We start from the raw sequence: 23,556 nt of genomic DNA, 5'->3' as shown, positions 1-23,556 counted from the left end.
GAAATAGCTTGAAAAGTATTGGTGTTAGTTCCCCTTTAAAGGTTTTGTAAAACTCTGCTGTATACCCGTCCGGTCCTGGGCTTTTCTTAGTTGGTAGTCTTTTGATGGTTTCTTCTATTTCCTCTATTGTTATTGGTCTGTTTAGGCTGTCTATATCTTCCTGACTCAATCTGGGCAGATCATATGACTTAAGAAATTTATCGATACCTTCACTATCTTCTATTTTGTTGGAGTATAAGGATTCAAAGTAATTTCTGATTATCTTCTGTATTTCTGAAGTGTCTGTTGTGATATTGCCTTTTTCATCCCGTATGCTAGTAATTTGGGTTCTCTCTCTTCTTCTCTTCGTTAGCATGGCTAAGGGTCTGTCGATCTTATTTATTTTTTCAAAGAACCAGCTTTTGGTTTTGTCAATTTTTTCAATTGTTTCTTTTGTTTCGATTTCATTAATTTCAGCTCTGATTTTAATTATTTCTTGCCTTCTACTTCTTTTGCTGTTGTTTTGCTCTTCTTTTTCTAGGATTTTGAGATGATATATGAGATCGTTTATTTGTTGGTTTTTTCTTTTTTTAAGGAATGCGCTCCAAGCAATGAATTTTCCTCTTAAAACTGCTTTCAATGTGTCCCATAGATTCCGATATGTTGTGTCTGTGATTTCATTTAACTCTAAGAAGTTTTTAATTTCCTCTTTAATGTCTTCTATAACCCATTGATCATTCAGTAACCTATTGTTCATTCTCCAAGTGATGCATGATTTTTCCTTCCTTCTTTTATCGTTGATTTTCAGTTTCATTCCATTATGATCAGATAAGATGCATGGTATTATTTCTACTCCTTTATATTGTCTAAGAGTTGCCCTGTGACATAATATATGATCTATTTTTGTGAAGGATCCATGTGCTGCTGAGAAAAAAGTGTAACTACTTGATGTTGGGTGGTATATTCTATATATGTCAATTAGGTCTAAGTTGTTAATTGTGTTGTTGAGTTCTATAGTTTCCTTATTTAACTTTTGTTTGGAAGATCTGTCCAGTGGTGAGAGAGGTGTGTTGAAGTCTCCCATGATTATTGTATGGTGGTCTATTAGACTCTTGTACTTGAGAAGAGTTTGCTTGATGAACATAGCTGCACCGTTGTTTGGGGCATATATATTTATGATTGTTATGTCTTGTTGGTGTATGGTTCCCTTGAGCAGTATGCAGTGTCCCTCTTTATTCTTTTTGATTAACTTTGGCTTGAAATCTATTTTGTTTGATATGAGTATGGACACTCCTGCTTGTTTCCGCAGTCCATATGAGTGGAATGATTTTTCCCAGCCTTTCACTTTCAGTCTATGTATATCTTTTCCTATCAAATGCGTCTCCTGTAGGCAACATATTGTTGGATCTTGTTTTGTGATCCATTCGACTAGCCTGTGTCTCTTAATTGGTGAGTTTAAGCCATTAACATTTAGGGTTATTATTGAGATTTGGTTTGTTCCTCCAGTCATATTTGTTTATTTATGTTACTAAACCTGATAGTTTTCCTCCTTGATTACTTTCCCCCCTTTACTGTCCTACCTCCCACTGATGGTTGTCAATGTTATTTTCAGTTTCCTCTTCCTGTAATGTTTTGCCAAGGATTTTTTGGAGAGCTGGTTTTCTAGCTGCGAATTCTTTTAACTTTTGTTTATCGTGAAAGGTTTTAATTTCATCTTCCATCCTGAAGCTTAATTTCGCCGGATACACGATTCTTGGTTGGAGCCCATTTTCTTTCAGTGTTTGAAAAATGTTATTCCAGGATCTTCTAGCTTTCAGAGTCTGTGTTGAGAGATCAGCTGTTATCCTGATTGGTTTGCCCCTAAATGTAATCTGCTTTCTTTCTCTTGTAGCTTTTAAAATTCTCTCCTTATTCTGTATGTTGGGCATCTTCATTATAATGTGTCTAGGTGTGGATCTCTTATGATTTTGCACTTTCGGCGTCCTGTAGGCTTCTAGGATATGGGATTCTGTTTCATTCTTCAAGTCTGGGAAGTTTTCTCGAATTATTTCATTGAATAGATTGTTCATTCCTCTGGTTTGGAGCTCTGTGCCCTCCTGTATCCCAATGACTCTTAAGTTTGGTCTTTTAATATTATCCCATAATTCTTGAATGTTCTGTTCATGGTTTCTTAGCATTCTTGCTGAATTGTCTATGTTCTTCTCAAGTTGAAATACTTTGTCTTCATTGTCTGATGTTCTATCTTCTAAGTGATCTATTCTGCTGGTAGTATTGTCAATTGAGGTTTTAAGTTGGTTTATTGCTTCCTGCATTTCTAGGATTTCTATTTGTTTGTTTTTTATTACTTCTAACTCCCTGTGAAATTGATCTTTTACTTCCTGGATTTGTTTCTGTAGTTCCTTGTCAATATGATCTTTCATTGTCTGATTTTGCTGTCTCATGTCTTCCTTGAGAGTCCAGATCATCTGAAGCATGTATATCCTGAACTCTTTATCTGACATTCCATCTGTTGCAGCTATTACCTCTTCTAGAGTTGAGTTGACCTGCAATGCTTGTGGTCCTTTCTTTCCTTGTCTTTTCATATTGCTTGCGTTTCTTTCTGCTTGGTGGAACTGTTGTGTTTTTGAAATTTTTCCCCCTGTTTATTTATATTGCTCTTGTATAGTTGGGATATCTCTCTTGTAGGGCGGGTAGTGGTTGTGCTCCTCCTCTAATCAGGGTGATCTATCCACTACGCTGGTTGGTCGTAGGTCTGCCCGCCCTGCGGGCACGGGTGGCTGCTCTACTCTTCTCCCACTCCAATTGCGGTGACGTTCCTACCACGTCCTCGGATCGTTGGTCCTGATCCGGACGTGGGCAGCAGCTCTTCTCCACCCCTACTCCAATTGATGTGACGTGTCTACCACGCTGGTCGGCCTCCAAACCTGTTCCGCCGGTGGGTCTCAGATCTGCCCACCCTGCGGGCCTGGGCGGCAGTTCTGCTCAACCCCCACTCCCAGTGGGGGTACCTAACTGCCTCTCCAACGGGTCTCTGGGCTCCTTCCGGACGCTGACGGCGGCTCTGTTCAACCCCCACTCCAACCAGTGTGACGTGACTGCCTTGATGCTACTCGTCCACCACACTGGCAGGCTGCCGAGCCTGTCCTGCCAGTGGGACGTAGGACTGCCTACCCTGCAGGATCAGACGGCAGCTCTTCAAGTGGGTTGACTTGGCTACCCTGCCGTCTGGTCGCTGGTCCTGTTCCAGGCGTGGGCGGCTACTCTCCTCGGCCCCAGCTGCAGTTGGGGTGTCGTGATACCACACCGGCGGGACCCTTAGCCTGCTCTGGGCGCAGGAGGCAGCTCCACTCTGCCCCCGGGCCCCCGCAGCACCCAGCAGGACCCGGACCAAGAAGCAGACGCTGTAGGATCTCCAACCCTGAGCCTGAGCCGCTTCGGGAGCCAGGAGCCGGTCTCTCCGATCCCCGCCACGTTCTGCTAGGCGTAGGCTCCTCAGAGCAACCGCCGCGGGTTCCCCAAACCCAGGCCAAAGCAGACCCGGGAGCCCAAGCCTGGCCGCACCAGACTCTCCCTGCTCAGTGCCCAGGCCTGGCCGCACCAGACTCTCCCTGCTCGGTGCACGCTCCACTGTGGGCAGAGTCTAAGACGCACTTCCCACGGGTTCCCCAGCTTCAGGCCAAAACTGTTCCAGGAGACAGAGTCTCGCTGCCCCTCATCGCAAGTTTCACTTGAGGCTGGCCTCAGCTCGCGGTCCCCGCAGGCTCCGCGGCCCTGGGCTCAAACCGCCACGGGAGCCAGAACCCAGCCTCTCCGATCCCTGCCTCTCTCTGCTAGGTGCAGGCTCCACAGAGGAACCCCAGCCTCAGGCCCAAGCAGCCCCGGGAGCCCGAGCTTGGCAGCTCCAATCTCTCCCAGCTCAGTGTACGCTCAGCCAGGGGCAGGGTCAAAGACACAGTTCCCTCGGGCTCCCTAGCCTCGGGCCAAACTGTTCCGGTAGCCCGAGCCACGCCGCCCCTCAGCGCACAGTCCCCCTGTAACTGGCCTCCGCCCGGAGTCCCCGACGGATCTCCCGCCCTGGACCAAAGCAACCCAGGGAACTAGAATCTGGCCGCTCAAAGTCCGGTGCCCGCCTTGCCAGGGGTGAAGCCTGAAGAGTATTCTCCTCAGGTATTCCCGTCCCGAGCCTGGGCGATCTGTCTGCGCGACGCAGGCAAATACCAGCCTGGAATCACCTGTTCCGTAGTTGAATGAGCTGAGATCAGTAGAAAACAGGGATGATTGCATCAGCTCTCCATGTTGGCGGCTGCTGTCTTCCTCCGTTTTCCGACCGGTGTCTGGTATCGAACTGGACCGGTTCTCTCCTCTGTTTCAAGGCTGGAACTCAGCACTCAGCGCGGCCAGTGCGCCACTGGCAGGAGCCCCAGAATCCGCTTCGCTGCAATCCCGCTCTGGAACCTCGCCGCCGATCATCCAGGGCGCGTCCCAGACTTCATCTGCCTAAAGCCTCCTTTTTAAATTCTTTCAACATCATGGATTACTTTCTGTCAGCATTTCTCTTATTTTATGTTGGTCATACAATTAAAAACCACATGAGGCAGACCCTTGACAGTGAAAATTGTTTAATGAAAAATATGATACAAGTCATGCTGAGGGAACAGCAGAATTCCAAATGTTTTCAAACTCAGCTAAATGAAAATATTATATTTTCGACTTATCCTACATACACATCTTCAGTACTTAATGTGTACTTGAATTATGTGTGAAAATGTAATTTGTGTTCCATATATTCCCATAGTAACACAAGTTACAGTTCATTTAAATATCTGTGGTCAAATTGAGCCTTTTTACTTCTAACTTGATCTAGATTCAAATCTAGATCATCATTAGTAAAAAAGTGAATTTTATTCTTACTTAAAAATTATGTTCTTTTACTTTTCCTGATTCCCAGAGTTCAAGAAGTACTTTGATTCAGAAGTACGATATATAAACAGTTAATTTCTTTGCTATCACTTTTAGAGGATCTGTGTTATGAGATAATATGCTTCTAAGAAGAGTTCTTTTAGGTCTACCAAAATAAGACAAGCTTTAGCAAGATCTGGAGTGTAAGTCAACCTCCTTAAAAGCACAATTGTAACTTTAAAATAAAATACATAAAATTCCAGTGTCAGTATTATCTCTTTTGTTTGTACAAATATTTGTTTAGTATTATTCTTAAATAGTATGAAGATATTTCCTAATTTACTTTGTATCTTGAATCTATATGGTTACATACAGGATAATGTAGAATAAGCTAATTTTAAGTATTATACTAAGTAAGATGAGCAATATGATGAAAAACTGATTAAAAGCTACCTGAAGTTCCAAAATTAGAAAAAAGAGCAGTGCAAATTATCTATTGTTTTTTTGATAATATTTGATTCTTATACAAAATACTCTCAAAATCTTAATAATAAACAGAATACTAACAAAAAACTAGACATTATTCCAGATGAAAGAGATATTATTATCCCCATTGGGGAGATGTTGAAACTGAGGCATATAAATGTTCAGAAGCGTGGTTTTGTTCAAATAGCTAGTAAAATGTCAGTACTTGGATTTTAACACAAGCAGTCTGTTTCTAATATCTAGTCTTTTAAACCACCCTTCATAAGAAAAGGTAAAAAACAAAAAATAATTAAGGGAGAAAGAATGTAGTGTTTTTCTTATTTTCATGTTTGAAAGTTAATAACTTTACATAAATTGGTGTGTTTTTTTTGTAAAAACTGACTGTCATGGAAAAGACCAACATTAATCCGATTTGCAAACATTATTCATGAATTAATTATTGAATCATTTTCAATTTATTATGAAATACAAAGAACAGCAATGATTGTGTTCCATGAAAAATAAAATTTGTAGCTCCTCCATGCCTAAAAGTCATCTTCTTAATGCTGTAATGTCTTCATTTTTCAATTGAGTTTTCATTTTGCAATTTCAATCAAGTTGTAAATATTTCTCAACTAAAATATTTCACTCTCAACCCCATACTTTTATTTTTTTTCCTTTTAATCAACACCATGTCCTTCCTCTTTCAATTTAGCACCTGAGGATGAATGAATTTTATGAAAAGCTTAGTAATATGCCCTTTTGGGTGGAGATTGTTTTTAGCATGTGAAGGACAGAGAAACTGAACAGGAAAAAATACATGAGAAATACAAATAAGTGAATCAGTCTGAAATATGCAGAATCAATCATTATTACACTGGACATATGTGATTAAATGTCTTCAAAACAATGAGGCTCATCAATCAGCATCTTTATGCACTGGGAAGCCAGATCATCTGGAGGAAGAACTAAACCCTCATTGCAACAAGGCCATCTCTGCATGGTTACACATCACAGCCAAGCACACACAAAAGCACAGCACTGGCTTGATTTGTAATCTCTTTTTCTATAATGTTAAATCTGTATATAGGAATGTGACTACAGGAGGGTGAGGCATTGCCTTTCTTACAGTGGGTATCACTAACGTGTAATTCAGCCCTAAAAGAAACCTTGATATGCTCATGAGTGTTAATAAGTTTTTAACATGACATGATTGCACCCTTGAAAAAAATGTTATGGATGATTTTCAATGTTCCTGTGGAAAAAACAGCATAATAGTTAAATAAAAGTTACATAATTATATGAAGGTTATTAAACTTCCAGAATTTGCCATTTTATATATGTGTTTATTCTCTAAAGTGCACTATCACCACAGCATAGCAGCACAGTGTCTCTTCCATTATTTTTTTTTTTTAGGATAATTTCAATACAAAGAGTCAATAAGGTTTCCTTGAGAGATATAATGAAAGCCAAGCTCAGTAGCACACATGTGTAATACCAGCGACTCAGGGAGGCAGAGGCAGGAAACTTGCTAGTTCAAGGCCAGCCTTGAGAATCTGCCTCAAAAATGAAAAGGGCATGAAGATGTAGCTCAGTGTAGAGTGCCCTGGGTTCAATCTCTACAACCACAGTTCAAAAAAACAAAGAGAGAGAGAGAGAGAGAGAGAGAGAGAGAAAATTAAAATGTTGCTTTTATTTTTTTGGTCTTCCTTCAACAATTATCCCTGTAATATTGATTGGTATGCTGCTCATTTGATGTGTACTGTATACATGTTCAGGATTGTAAAGAAGAAATGGAACACGTCATAACCTCTATCAACATTAATTCTGCAAATGTCTGGCAGGTTTAGGAGATCTGAGTGGGAAAAGTAAATAAAAATGGAGGTGATTATCCAGATATATTTCAGCCAAAAGAATGTTTTCCTTACACTATTTAAGACAAAATAGTATTGTTTGTATGTGAGTTCCAAATAATCCCATAATTTTTCTCCTGCATGAGTAGAGGCAGCCTGCACAGTTATCTGCTTTATAATTTCATAGTCAGAGCTTCTTAGGCCTGAACTCATTTCTTGAGGGTGCTTTTGAAGAAGATTTACAAAATCATATCTATTTTCAAAATTGTAAGCTGAAATTGCTTTGCCTGTGCAGATATGATGACCCAAATCTATGCTACAAAATGTCTTTTTAAAATATGCAATCATCTGATTTATCAACTGGTCTAAATACTAATTTTCCTTCTATTACTTTAAACAGATTTACATGTTACAAAGCAGGAGAAAAAGCATCAAGGAAAAGCCAATAAGACATTGTGACTTCAATATTCTAATAAACCATGCTGGGCTTCTATATTAAACAGTCTCTCTGGGTAAACAAGCTCAATGTATGATAATTAAACACTACCCTTGCATGGGATATTTGCAATGAATCAATAAACTGCATACATGCACAGAGAACACTGTGAATTGTTTCCACTAAGATGCTAGTAAAACAACAATGCAAAGTCCTAAACAAAGCATTTAACTCACTGCATAAAAGCACAAATAGGTGTAGATGGTGGTATTCTTTTAATACAAATACCAGCACTACTTAGTAGTATTTTTGTCTTCACTGCAAGACAATTTCATACACATTGTTTTCTCTACAGTTAGTACAATCCTAATATTCAGAAAAGGAAAGTCAAAATTTGAAGGTGAGAGTAAAAATAGGTGAGAAATAACAGAGCACAGAGTAAGTCCCAATTGTGAACAAGTCCCATTTTGTGAACCTGTTGAGAGGCTTAGATTGAACAGAAATTTAACTGTGATTAGATAGTTATGAAAAAAATGCAAGCTTGATTGTGAAGGTTTTAATGGATATTTGGCCAAATTCATCTTAGTATTTTAAGGTAAAAATCCTACAAAGGATGATCAATAAATTTCTTTGAGGCTATAAAATTCCTCTCCCATCACCAGATGTTTTTCAAAGGTAAATAATATATACAAAAGTCTCCAATACCTTGACCACTCAAAATTTTTAAAATACTGCCCACTATTATTAGTATTAGTATCATCATCATCATCATTACTGGGGTATGCTCTCACTTGGGCTGTGCTGACAAACAAGATGCACAGTCATACTTAAAACAATAATTATGGTTTCTTGTACTGAGTTGAAAAAGTCAATTCTCTTTCTCTTTTGTCCTTGATTTTAATAGTATTTACCAAAGTAAACGAGCTCATTGATTTTGGATTTGGCTTCTCATATAATGCACCCAAGTTTTTCCCATAATCAATCTGGACATTCTGTTTCTCCTACTTATGGAACATTTATAATCCTATGTCCTATTTATATGTAGCTGCCTGAGAACACAAAGCTCCTTCTTACCTGTATGGTAAAACTTCCCTGAAAATCCAAGGTTGAAGGTAAAATTTGCAACCTGAGTGCGCAGTAAATTTTGAGTCTCTAGTAATGCCTGAAATAAATAAGAAATTAACATGATTTTAGAAAAATAAATATGAAGTTTTGGGATGCCTCTTTTGTAAATGTGTGTATCAGTGAAACAATTTGAGCTTTGTTGGTTTTTGGGTTTTGATGGAGACTGTTTTGTGGTATTCATATTTCAGGTCTTATAATTGTTATGGTTATTATTTTTATTGAAGGTTAGCAAATTATAAAACAATGAAGTTCTGAGTACATTATGCATTGCTAAAAGGCAATTCTCCAAACTGCACAGCACTGACATCATTTTTCATTTCGTGTGAGACATTTCTTGAATTTCAGATTATTATATTTCTTTTCCTTGAGGAAAAATTTTCAGAATTGTTGAATGTAGACAAGTCCTATATATGCCAGTAAGGGATAGGAGGGAACTTTTGTATGAACTACAATTTAGTATTTTATTTAACTGTGCTACCTCTCACATAATTTTTAAAACATAATTATTGAGTTGAAAACTTGAGTTTTTACTCTAAAAACTAAAGAGCAATGTACATTTTATAAGGCATTGCTTTCAAATCTAGATCCATGAAAAGAACACATAAGTCTAAATACCCTTATACTACCAATTCCATGAAGAAATGTTCTCTAAACACAAACATTTCTCTGATTTCTAGACTTGAGATTGTACTATATGAATTTCTTGTTTGTAGACAGGTGAAGAACACACTGATAGTAATTAGCTAGAATTAGTCATGCAATTTTTTTGTCAGTCTCTCCAGTACTATTATTCCTATGTGAATAGATGCAGCAAAATCCAGAACTCTCACATCCCAGGGCATTTTGCTGGCTTATTGGTCTGCTTACTGATTCAGAATGCTTTTCCTATTTTTAAAGTGGATTTTAAAAGAGGACTTACTTTGTTCTAATGAAAATGAGAAAGTCATTTCAAACTAATACTAACTTTTGGTTACCTCTATCATTTGTTAAGGTGAATAAAGTTCCAGAGGTTTAGACAATTTCTTTTGCTTTAGTCACAGTGGATAAGTGTTTGCTTCAAAAATTTGTGAACCTAACTATTTATTCCTTTAGTCCTGAAAACTAGTTTAATTTTAAAGAAAGAACAAAGAAATGACCAAATAATTAAAAGACTGATAGACTACACAGTCAGTGATTGTTTGAAACCATAATTATACTGCATGTAATGATGGCCCATCTTTTTAAAATTTTATCAAGTATATAGACAATGGAAAAATAGACCCATTAGTTTAATTTCTATGAAATATTCAACAACATTTTCAAAAAGATCAAACTAAAGGTTAAAAAAAGGATGGAGTTAAAAATAAAAAGAATGGAACTAGTTGAGCTTATTGGTAAATGCTATGGAATATAGCCTTAAAATAATAAGACCATGCATTATTTTTTCTTTTAATGACTTCTTTTTTTTGCTTTTAGATACTTTTTGTTTTAATGAATGTTCATCCTCAGAGTTCTATACTCCCTTCCCTTCCTGTATTCTAATACTATCCACTCATATTTTTTACTCAAAGTTCTTGAAGTCATTTTTTATTCTACATTTATTTATCCATCATCCATTCTTTCTCATTATTCTTCATCCACTCTTAAATGCAATAAATATTAACTGTGGATGGACACAGTATTGGATTTCTTAAGCATGACCCGTCTAACCTGAACCTTACCACCCAGAGAGGGAAATAGATATGAAGTATAGTCACACAAATGTGTAATGGCAATTCTTGACAAGGGCTACAAAACAAATCTCAATAATTCTGTGAAAGATGTTAAAAGAGGACCTTAGATTGGGGAGTGCGCCTACATATTTGGTGCTTTCTTAGGGGAAATATAATAAATCAAAAAATCTGTGTTTCCCAGATCAACTTGCCATTACCATAGGCAGGAACTTATTACTATTTCTTAGGACTTTAAGATACCATCATACTTTCATGTTCAACAGTGTTTCCATCTTTCATTTACAGTTTCCTCTATGCTATCTCACTTTCTGGGTTCATGCTAACCTCTCAAAATACATTCACTCAGGAAGGCTATTTATTTAAGATTCAACATTTGTCAGTCATTTCCCTTCTCTAATCCTTTTCTTTATCTGTGAAATGGTACTGTAACAAATACTTATTTGATACTATTATTTTGAGGATTATATCATAGAGCCAAGTATTTAGCTAAGCATGTGCTGCAGACAAAGAACTCCATAAGAATTGTCACTGAACACTGAATATGTCATTCCCTATTGATTAGGTATCATTGGTGTCTCCACATTTCTAACTAAACTACATACATTGATTCTTCCCCCAAACTATCACATACTCTGGTCACATTGAATTATCCCCACCTCCACATTTCTCCATACCATTTCTCACTTTCTTCCCTTTGCCTAGAAAGCCTCTGTTGGTCTTCATCACCTTTCCCCAAACCTCACCCATTCTTTAAATCTCTGCCCAAATGCCATATTTCTGGATGAAGCTTCGCTAATGCTTCAAACGATTGCCTTTTCTTGTCTCCCTTAGGAAATTTCTAGATCATTTTTTAAGATTTCCATAATTTTCTAGTTTGTTTCACATACTTTGTATCTTATTTCTCCCTCTAGTCTATAAGCACCCTCAGGTTGATCAAACCTTACTCATTTTTACATATTCCATGTTACTCAGTGAACTTTTTATATATGTGAAAGATATTCAAAGTATGATAAAAAGATGTATTAAACACACAGCTATAAACATAGTTTCATTTATTTTTATTTTTACCATTTTCAATGGTAAAAATGATAAACACAATTCATAGGACATACCAAAAATGATATCAGAATGATATAGGTAAAATATTACTTTTTTTCCAGCATGTTTTATGATACTGAAGTCTTCTAACTTTATTTTGTAGATCTATTAAGACAAGCTCAAAGAGACAAGGCTGGATGGAGTTTCTTCCACTGGTGCTAATTAGTTATATGAAAAATTTGACGGATTTTTTCATTATTAAAAGAAGTAGAAATGTGTAGTTGCAAACTACCAACAAGTAAGCTTGATTAGATGAAATGGATAAAAATTTAATTCTTAAAATGTTCCAAGTTTTCTTATTTCAGTAAATGTTCCTTAGTTTTAGACATCAGATTAAGAAATTTTCTGTGTTTTTCAATGATAAAGAGAGAAACAAATAGTATTGAATGAATATAAATCAATCCAATCTTGAAAAATAAAAATCAGAAATAAGTTTGAGAAAAATGCTAAACCATGAACATAAAAAAGAAAATGGGTGAAAAAAAAAGTATTGAAATACAAAGCTAAAATGTTAGAAGATCAGAGCAAGAAAATATGAATACGAAATAAAAAATTCTAAAGCATAAGAAAACTTAAAAAACCCTTCTTTTGCAAAATCTTGCTAATGAACTGGAAATAATGTCTCAGTTTTAGATAAAAATCAAATGATAAAGCTTAGGAAATATTTGTAAATACGCTTTCCTATGCCTGAATATTTTGTGAGTATATTTAACTAACTTTTGAAGATATATGTAACAATAAAATATATTAAGACTTGGAAAATAAATACAATTTATTATCTTTCATAATTTGCAAGTCATAAAAATAATACAAATGAATTTGAATTTTTCTCTTACATTATTTATGAAGAACTTACTTGATTGAATGTTTAAGGGAGTAAACACATAGCTAGCTTAAGATAAAAGCAGATCATTATTTTACTAAACATAAATTGCATTCATTCAACATTCTTATAATGAATCCCTTAGCATTTCATAAAAGAAGCTCAACTTTGCCCTTACATAAGTACACACTGTTAAGGAGGATGATGGTGTCAAACTTTATGTTGCAGAAAATCTTCTCAAGGAGATTGCTCAAATTGTCAATTCTAAAGGCCCACTTGAAAATATTGATTTATACTGTTATTGGGCCCAGGAATATGTATCTCAGTATAAACTCCAACTGGCTATAAAAAATGTCAAGCAATTGTTTTGAAGTTACCCATAGGACATGAGTCACCGTAATGCTTGTAAAATACCTCTTCTCAGGCTCATAATCTGGGGATTCCAAATTGGCAAGCACAGGAAGGAATCTGTCTTTTAGGTGTAGATGGACACCACACAATGCCTTTATTTTTTATGTGGTGCTGAGGATAGAACCCATGTCCCACCCGTGCTAGGGGGAGCGCTCTACCGCTGAGCCACAATCCCAGCCCAGGAATATGTCTTTAAACAGTGGCTCAAAGGACTTCAAACTAGAGATTATTTTCCCTGAAGAACTTGGGGAAATATTGAGTTAGTGCATTATTTATATTATTTCCAAGGTATGTTGCTTATTCTTAATTAATTTTCATTTTTATGTTGTTACTTGATAGTATTAATATTTTCCCTAAGAGTATTTAATTAATAAGGCATAGATGCCTATATACATACTTTCATATAGCCTTATGTTTTCAAAAATTTAAAATAAAATATTCAGGGTAATAGTATTTGCTTTGTGTCTTATATAGTCATTTATTTTACTCAATAACTCAATAAAATTGAATCTTATGGTAGCTCAATCTTCAAGTGGTAATCAAAAATAATATTTGTTATATTCTTATTTTCTAGGTTTAACTCAAGGAGGAGGCCAAAATTGAGCATGCTTGCCTCAACACTCAGTCCAGACTTAACAATCTCAGGCCCAATGCATTAACTCTGTTTGAAATGGAGTCAGGAGTCCATGAATTTTTGTTCAGAGACTATTATTTGTCAATGTACAAATAAAGATAAATAGGTCCAACCCAGGCTGAAATATGAAGCTTTTAAAGTTTGCCTTTGAAAGTCCCCACCTTCCTTCTTACTCATTTTTTTTTTCTTTAGAAGCAATCCCCTTCTTCTTCTGTTAAACTGTTATTGGTAGTCAAAGAGGAAATTATCTGATAAGTTTATGAATCTACCAAAACTTAGATTTGGTAGATTATAGCAACATTCTAGGTCTTCTAACATAAGTTCACATTAAATGATTTAGATTTGATTGTGGGATGAATGAATTCATTAATGGAGAATGGACAAATAGCTTTGATGATCATACTGAACAAATGTGGAGGTCTTTCATGAAGAGAAATGCTGAAATCATGCTCAACTGAACAAAAATGTGCTGTGCCAAATACTATCTTGGCATTTCAGAGCAATTTGTTCATGTGTCTTTTTACCCATCCCTTAAGTGTTCCAGCCCAATCTTTTCTCTCTGGTTAAAGTCTCCTGGCATCTGAAGGTCACTGTCTCTGGGATCTCTTCACTTTTCATGCCCTTCTTCCTTTATTTATTCACTCATTTAATGGTTCAGTATTATTAAACCCTTGCTATGTTGTGGTACTTTCCCAAGCACTAGGGATACCGTGGAGGTAGTAACCACAGTATCTGACATTATTGAGCTTTAACCATATTAGGTAGTGAAAAACACTCTACTTGAATTATTTCTTTAAATCTTCCCTTTTATTAACTTTATTTTACAAGTACAGAAAATAAGGCACTGCAAAGTGCCTGACAAAACAAAACTGCTAAATTTTCCCTTTTCATGGAGCTTGTAGTCTTTTGGGGCACACAGATAACACACATTGCAAAACAATCAAATTAATATCTAATTGCACATTGTTATTAGTGTTGCAAAATATGATTTTAGCATATGACATTGTTGAAAAGTAAACAGAGTACCTAGTTTCAACAGGGTATGCAAGGAGATCAATGAAGACCTCTCTAAAAAAGTGGCCATTTTATTGGGATGTGAAGAATAAGAGGCTGGCCATGCCCATACTGGGGACCTGGGAGTCCGCCTCAGATAAAGGGATCAGTGAGAACAAGGTTTGGTGAGAAGAAGACCTTGGCATCTTATTAATACAATACTCTCTGCTTTATTTCACACAAAATATAATTTACATTTTAAATTGATTCATCTGAGTACTAGCTCAGAAGAAACAGGGGTTTCATTTAGAAGACCTTCCGAGTAGCTTTTGTAAAAGTTACTAAAAGCACGGTTTCTATTGATAGTATTAGCAATGTAAAGAATTAAGTGTTGTGAGTGTTGGTGATGCAGGAAGTGAGGTGGAATGTGTTTCATGAATGATTCAGGTTTCTGGAATTTAATGCAGTGGAGAAGAGTTGGGAAGAGTTTGAAGGAAAAAAATATATCAGTACTTTCACTGCTGCTCTAAAAGTTTCTCCCACAGTGGTATGACTGTGTTGAAACCTCTACATCACTTAAAGTAGGAAAGAGTGAGCTTAATGGCATTGCTTTCAAATCTTTGTTACCCAGGATTAGAGAGTAAATTCAAAAAACTAATTACCCATGTAATGTATCTATGCATTCCAGGGGTGGTCTCATAGAATAAGTAATGCTTTTTGCATACTGGAAGGTTAATCATTGAAACTGATTAAACATACGAGCAAAGAGAAGAGAAAAACTGAAAATTGGTTTGACCTTGTAAGATAATATTAACTCGTGTCACGTATGTGAAGAGTTTGCATTTTCTACTTGATTATCAAAGAACACAAGAAAGGTTATATAAATCATTAAATTTAAAGTGCGTTTATAGTGTTGTAAATTTTTTTTGATTCCATCAGCAAAACATTTCATGTGTCTTTCTCTCCCTTCCTAGTGGTTTGATGGATTTGTCTTGTGCCCTAAACTTTGTTACAGGAGAGTTTCTTGTATACCTCTGTGTACAGAATTCTAAGTCACTAATATATGCCCATTCTGAAAGTGAAATGGGTCTTTGTTTATTTTCTGATTACCACTCTGATTCTCTCTGTGGGACCAGAGAATTTCCTTAAGAATGGTGGGATATTGTTTGGATCTTATTAGCCTCAATTTCCCCTTCAACTGTATTCTTGGTTTCAATCCATGTACGTCATTACAAACTAAGATTGTTGCTGTGTTTTAGATATGAGATGTCCCACAAAAGCTCATTCATGAGACAATGCAAAAATTTTTCGTAAGTGCAGTGGTTAGATTATGAGAGATATTACCTAATCAGTGGATTAATTCACTGATATGGATCAACTGGGTGATAACTATAGGCAGGTAGGATGTAGCTGGAGGAATCAGGTCACTGGGGGGCATGCTTTTGTGGTTTATATTTTGTCTCTATTGAGCAGAAATCTCTCTGCGTCCTGGTTGTCATATCCTCCTCCTTTCTTTTGCCATGCCCTTCTGCCAGGATGCTCTGCCTGAGAACTGTGAAGAACCATGCAGGACCAACCATGACTTGATTCTCTAAAACTGTGAGCCAAGATACACCTATCCTCTTCTATTTTGTCCTTTTCAGGTCTTTGGATCACAGCAATGAAAAGCTGATTAAACAACTGTGCCCAGTTCTCTGCACCTCTGTCCCATCTGTGTTAGTTTTCCATTCCTTTGACAAAAACACTCAAGATAATCAACTTATAGGAAAGAAAGTTTTATTTTAGCTCAGGGTTTCAGAGGTTTCAGGTCATTCTTATTTAGCCCTGCTTTGAGTCTATGGTGGCATGGTGTATCATGGTAGGAGGGTTTAGCAAAGGAGGCCTATTCACTTGGTGGACTCAAGAAGCGAAGAGATACAAAGGAGCAAAGATTTAGGAAGGGGCCAGGCTTTCAATATTCCCCTCAAGGGCCCTCTTCAATGAGCTAACTTCCTTCCAATAGTCCCCTGCCTCTTAAAGGTTTTAGCATCTTCTTATAGTACCAAACTAGGAAAAAACATTAACACATGGGCTTTTGAGGGACATTCCAGATTCAAACTATGGCATCAACCCAGTTGATTGAAATTTTAAATCAATTAAGTAAATTTGAATTAAATATAAGTTCGTTATGACCCTTAAAATGTATTATTTAAGCCACTAGTATCTCTTTTATAAATAGATTCCTCTAACCCTGGTCTTCAATTCTGTTATTTAATTTAGTCTCTCTATAAGTTTTGTTTCCTAGTCTTCACCATGAACTATAAGTATTTTATTTTAGAGAGAGAGAGAGAGAGAGAGAGAGAGAGAGAGAGAGAGAGAGAGAGGGAGGGAGAGAGAGAGAGAGAGAGAATTTTTTAATATTTATTTTTTAGTTTTCAGTGGACACAACATCTTTATTTTATTTTTATGTGATGCTGAGGATCGAACCCAGCACTCTGCACATGCTAGGCAAGTGTGCTACCACTTGAGCCACATCCCCAGCCCAAGAATTTTTTAAAAGATGTAAAAAGAATCATGTATTGCAACTTCAAAGTTCATTGTTTCTCTGGTGTGACTATTTCCTTTAAAGTTGTTATAATGTAATAACAAAACCAATTGTCTTTTGCCTTAAACTAAAGTATTTAATGATAGAGTAATAGTGAGGTAAAGCTAGTTTGTATTTAGGATTTTTGTGGGGACAGTAAATGAAACTAGCTACTGCAAGCATAATGACTAAAAGACAGCTTCAGAAATAATAAGAAATCAAATAGGAAGGGAAACATACATACATACACACACACAACACACACACACACACACACAAATAAGAAAATAAGAAAGTCAAAATCTACATTGGATAAGAGTAGGAGCCAAGTAATTTCTAAAGATTGCCAGCGAATCTCATAAGAGTGTGTACTGGATTGAAGTTCTTTGTGCTAGGTTGGAACTTGAAAGTGGAATTGAATCACTCTGCATAATTTCAGATGCTGGGTAGGAGGCCAACTTGATGGATATATCTTTGTACTGTTTGTGGATACTCCAGAGCAGGTCCTAATCCAGTCACCACCTTCAGAACTGGTTTGGGGTCTATGGAAGTTTGGGGTGCATTCTACACTGGGCAACATGGACAGTCATGGACAAAATGACTGCATAAGGGAATAGTCAGTAAAACAGACTTTCTTAACATAGAAGAGTGTTTTCTAAAGTGTGGCTTATGATCATTAGATCTGTGAAATATGATAACTCTGTGGAAAAATAATTCTATGTTCTACACGCTTAAGAAACACACTATTATATATCATTTGGGAGGTTCTTGGTGCTTATTAACATGTTAACACCCTTTAGTAGTAAATATCCTGTACTTGATTTAGCTTAGCTTTAACTATCAATCAGCTACACCTACCCCTACTTGCTCAAGTTTCATTTACGCTCTTTTAAGAAAAAAAATCATTGCATGACTGGTTAAACCGTGAGGATAGAGGTGTTTTCTTGGGTCATATCATCCTTTATTTGAATGTAGTTTCCTATTTATTATACAATGCAAGTAGCAAAATATAGTAACCTGATTTTATATAAAATGTGATTTTGTTTGTGCATTTATTTATATAATCACATTAGCTGTCTGTAAGAGACTTGTACAAAATTCATTATTCCAGGATTTTGCTCTCTCTAAAGAGTTTCAGATCAAGATCAATTTTGTAATATTATGGAATACTGAAAATACATTTAGAAATAACAATTAAACTTTAAGTAAATATGATGATACCTTTCTTGGAGCCTCTTTTCCAGGTGAAAATTTTTAAAAAACAATTACAAAACTGTTTTCATTAACAAAATTACTTCTTAAAGACAAATATATTCTTAAAAATAATTCTTAGTTTATTTTTAGGCCTTAGAAAATATAAGCCTCCCAGTGAGCCACCTCCTTACCAAGTCACTGGCTTCCATCCTTGAGTTTACTCTTTTTGCCTTGGTTCATGGATGGCACCTCCATTTCTTATTGTCTTTCCTGTCTTAGTACAAGACCAGGTTGGATTTACAATAATACTTGCTGACAGAGATATTCAATAATTGTTGGGTAATTGCTTTCCCTCATTTCATCTTGAGAAATACTCCTTGCTCACATACTGATGAGGAGTATCTTTAATAGCAATGTCTTCACTTATTAATTGTATTTTAGTTCATTAAATGTTATAACAATTCCAAAACAGTTCTTACTTTCTATTCTCACTTTTATATAACTAGTTATATAGAAGCACCGTGGAAATGTCTGAATTTTGTGACAGATTTTTAGGGTCTTGGGCTATGAAGACATCCTTTAGAGATTCCTTGCATAGCTTTGGCAGCTATTTTTTTCCTATAATAGTTCTATTAGAAAATGTCCTAGAACTGCAGAAGAGTTCTGTACATGGTAAGTGTTTAGAATTTTAATTTCAAATTTTATCTACTATAGTCATTTGCTTTAATATGAAAAAAAAATACTTTCACATCAGTATTTTTGATTCCTGCCCTACAACAAAGAATATATTACTGATAGTACTAATAGTTGTGTACAGGAATAGTTCTGATAGTGCTAATAGTTGTGTACAGAAATAGTTCAATTGAATTATATTAAAAAGTAATTTGAACAAAACAAGTCATTGACCTTGCTCAGTATTTATGTATTGCAAAACACTTATGTGATAGGTGGTAAATATATATTTTATGTACCACAGTGAATATATCTCTACTTTCTAAATAAGAATGGTATCTATTTTTAAACATATATTTTTACTAATAGAGGAACCAACAGGAGATATCTCTCAGAAAATTTGTTATTATTATCAGAATTTAATGCATTGATATAGTAAAATATAAATGATGCTTTTCAATAGTATCATTTTATTAAAATAGCATAAATACTTTAGATCAAAAATTAGAAGTGTCAAATTAAATATTTTAATCAATCCCCTGTGATTACTTAGAAAATAAAACAAAGTAGCCATTATTGACTATATAATTTAAAATATAACTATCATTAAAGAATTTTGAATGTAGTTACTATAATAGCATAAATTCAGTAATTAGTAAATATGAATTTGTTTAGCAGCTCAGTTGAGAAAATCTTATTTGCAAACACATTTACCTGTAGGGACCAAATAGAATGTAAGTAAATACCACTGCATGACCTTCAGGAAATGTACTTCACCAAACATTTATTAAAGCTCTTCTATCTTTCAAGGAAGCTCCTGGGTCCCGCTAATACACTGTGCCCCTTAAAAAAGACAGATGGATGGATCAATAGATAGATAATCTCCTGCAGGTGTAATTATTTTTGTTTATTTTCTATGTTTTATTTCTATGCTTTATTTTCATAATAATATATTTTCATGTCCATTTTACCATAACTGAACAAATGTGGATTAGTTCAAATTTTTACATATATATTCTTGAAAAATTTCATTGTCTTCAAAGTTGAATATTTTGCAAGCACACATTCAGATATATACAACTTTAAATATGTATCCCAAGAAGCATTTCCAAAGACTAAATATCAAATTATGAATCAACATATATTATTTGAGACATTAAAGCTTATTTGTTGTTTAAGCTCAAATACAATAGAATTTTCTCATTGTACTGCTACCAGCATAAAGATAATGTGCATTTCTAGGTTTTTCTCTAAATTCAAAGAAAACCTTATTATGTGTGTAGAGTCATGATAAGTTATGAAAAACCATACAAAATATATTAAAATCCATGGCAAGGCATAGTATTTTAAGGAGGAATTTTCCTGTTCTTGGTAGATGAGTCAACTTCTAGAAAGTCACTCCATCTGACAAAAACTCAGGAGTTTCAAAAATAAAATATCCTGTGAGATTTTGTTGTCACTTCCCCAAGCTCAACCCTATTTAAAACCTAATTACAATTCACATTTAAAACAAAACAGGCTGACATCACCTGATAAACACCTACTAGTCTACCAACTCTGATTCCCTGTGGATGAGGGGAACCTAGTGAGATGCTTGTGAAAAAGAAAAACAACAAAATTGCATGAATGGTTTCAGTTTTTTGGTACTGACCTCATTTCCCAGCAAAAGCAAGGCAACATTCAAAATATTCCTATGTGAGCAGTATCCTTTGTAATTACTTGACATACACTTTTCACTTTATATTTTTCCATAAAGGAATTTGCTGTAATTTAAGATTTCCAAACAAGTGGAATATATTACCTTGATTGTATATTCAAGAAATATTTTTTTTGGAGAATGGTAGTTTAGTTGTGCTAGGTACTGGGGATTCAGCTTTGAACAAAATAGTTTTCTGCCTACAAGTGTACCTTCTAATGGCTTGGCAATAATCACATACATTTCTAATGTGAGTAGATAAGTTGAATGTAATGGGTAGACACTAGAGAATTTTGAGCAGAAATTTTATGTTTACAATTCACACATGTATGTGCTTGATGTATGAAGGATTGACTGGGTCAGAAGAGGATAAGTATGAAGGAAGGAAACATTTAGAAGGAAGAAAAAGCCTAATTGAGAAATGAGTGCCTTGGAGTTTGTGGTAAAGTAGGAGGAAAGTGATCTGAATATAGTTTAAAGATAAGGGTTCTAAGATAAATTACAGATTGAATGCAGGTTGTGAGAGAGTTAAATGTGGTGTGTGCTGACTCCTGTTTTGTTCAGATCTTGGGTATTAGATGAACATTGTTTCAAAATTACCAGCTGCCTTGTTTATTCAGAGTAAAGTATCTCTTCAAAATCTCCAACTTATCATTTGATGTGTGGGTTTCATCTATGTAAAGCAGGTGTTAAGTGCCCCCCCCCGACAATTTTTTTTCTTTTTTTATTTCATAAGAGCTCAAGAAGTATAGAATGAAAGCAGACTTACAGTGTTTTGGAGAAATATTTCCCAAATGATTTTTTTTAATTTAAGAAATATATTAGATACTTGTTAGCTGTAGAAGAAACATAGTGAAACAAAAACCCAACTTTAAGGTATTTGAAACCATGGAAAATTAGAAGCTTATTGTTACCAATATTTTAATGTGAATATTGTTACGTAAAACTCCGTTTTCTAATCATAGATCATTTAGTGTTAGAAAAAACTTACAAAGTTTTAGGACTTGCAGAAACAATATTTCTAATGCATCTATAAGTGAAGTACAGTAACTCTTTTCAAATAAGTTCTTAAGGAATTCCTCACCCAGAAGGTTATCAACTACTGGATTGTTAATATTACTGATTCGATAATATGACATTGCAAATATCTCTCATGTTGTGCTATGAATGATATAGTCTCTTCTAAAAATCTTACATTCCACATTATTTTAGTTAATCTCTAGAATTACATTTAGAGATTTCAAGTCCCTTTTATTCGTCCTAATTACCACATCTATTAAGAAAGGCAGATATTTTTCTATAATATCCTTGTTAATTACTAACATATCCCACATTTACATAATACACTTTTTGGGGCACTTTCTGTGGTAACATTTCATGGTTAATAGGAAGCAATTTGCTTTCCTTTATTAAGTGCATTAAAACTTCATGCCCTAGACATCATTGATGGTAAACATTTGATTCTGCTCAAATTTAATGCACCGAGGCATTTTGCTGTGCCATATTAGGTTTATTTATGTGCTGTGTTCTGCATTGTTAGCTGCTAATGAGACTTCAACTCTTATTGCTCTAAGGCCTGAACACTAACCTCATTTTAATGAGTTCATTATTTGCTGTCTTCTGAAAGGAAGACAACAAATTTTCCTTTTAATTAAAGGTCAAAACACCTCTGGTGAAGGAAAGGAAGAGGTTATCAAACCCTAGGAGAAGCTGAGAGATAGCTCTTTCAGATTTTGAAGCCAGGCAAAGTTAAGATAGACTGGGATAGGCCATTTTTTTCAAGAATATAGACAGTCAATCAATCTCTGGAGACCAAAGTGCATCTAAATTTAAGACAAATGAAAACACTACAAAATGATAGTTGATGTGCCTAAGACTTTGTAAAAAATGAAAGTCAGCCAAAGTAATTAAAGAGGCTTTACTCCTAACCAAAAGGGCCATGTGGATCGATACCACTGCAAGAGCAAGATTCCTCTTTTGCATGACGAATGAGTTATAGGGTGGAGAGAACAGATGCCATATGAATTGAGCCAAGAAAAACCATTCTCAACTGTTTTATCATAGAAAGTGAAGCAAAGGGAAATCAATATTTTGGGCAAACTACTTTTAGTAATGTAAAAGATATGTGAATTCAATAAGAATATGTATATTCAGATGAAATGAGTTGCAAAACGGTGACATTCCTAGGAATATCAATTGTTATCTGCATTTTCTGGCTACATACAGCTAACCACAAGAGAAAGGTGAAATTTCAGTGAGATATAGCCGTATCATAACAGAAAGGACACTTAGCTGACGTTCACTGCAAATGAAATCAAGAAATTTGAGCATAATAATTAAATGCAGTGTTAACACTTAACAAATAATGTGATTGGATTAAAAAAACAGCAACAAAAAAACATTTTTATTTTACTCTGATGACATATCAATTCTATATATAGATTATTTGACTCTTGCACATTTTTATAATTAAGACTAAAAATTTAATAACAGGGGCTGGGGATGTGGCTCAAGCGGTAGTGTGCTCGCCCGGCATGCGTGCGGCCCGGGTTCGATCCTCAGCACCACATACCAACAAAGATGTTGTGTCCGCCGAGAACTAAAAAATAAATATTAAAAATTCTCTCTCTCTCTCACTCTCCTCTCTCACTTTCTCTTTAAAAAAAATTTAATAACATATTTTAAATAAATGCTTAAAGTTATTTTCAATAATTTTATAAATATGAAAGATATTATGCACATTTTTACATTCCTCATGATATTCCTAAACAGAATATATGATAAGTAAATATTTTTCTTTTCAATAAAGCTGTCTACAGAAATTTTGAAAGACAGTACACAGAGCTCCTATATATCCAATGCTTATTGTATTACACATTTAGTGTGTTACATTTATCACAATTAATAAACCAAAACTGATTATTAGCTGAAGTCCAAACTTTGTTTTCTTAGTTTTCCCCTAATTTCCTTTTTCTGTTCTAGGATCCCATCAGTATATCACAT

General features: G+C 35.3%; 1 protein-coding gene across 1 annotated transcript in view; it reads right to left on the bottom strand.

Moving 5' to 3' along the window:
- The window catches only part of LOC308654776 (bifunctional heparan sulfate N-deacetylase/N-sulfotransferase 4), a gene marked incomplete at both ends in the record, with an annotated part of 250,397 nt that overhangs the window by 140,431 nt on the left and 86,410 nt on the right, over positions 1-23,556 (bottom strand). Inside the window, one exon of the mRNA XM_081304425.1 lies at positions 8,707-8,794. Within this exon, the coding sequence (XP_081160551.1) occupies positions 8,707-8,794 (88 nt within the window). The remainder of the gene's footprint in view (positions 1-8,706; positions 8,795-23,556) is intronic.

The sequence above is a fragment of the Spermophilus citellus genome, assembly GCF_964194105.1.
Source record: "Spermophilus citellus genome assembly, chromosome: 8".
Classification (NCBI taxonomy): Eukaryota; Metazoa; Chordata; class Mammalia; order Rodentia; family Sciuridae; genus Spermophilus; species Spermophilus citellus.
Note: the sequence above shows the minus strand (reverse complement) of the source record. Positions and strands in the feature narration are given on the sequence as shown.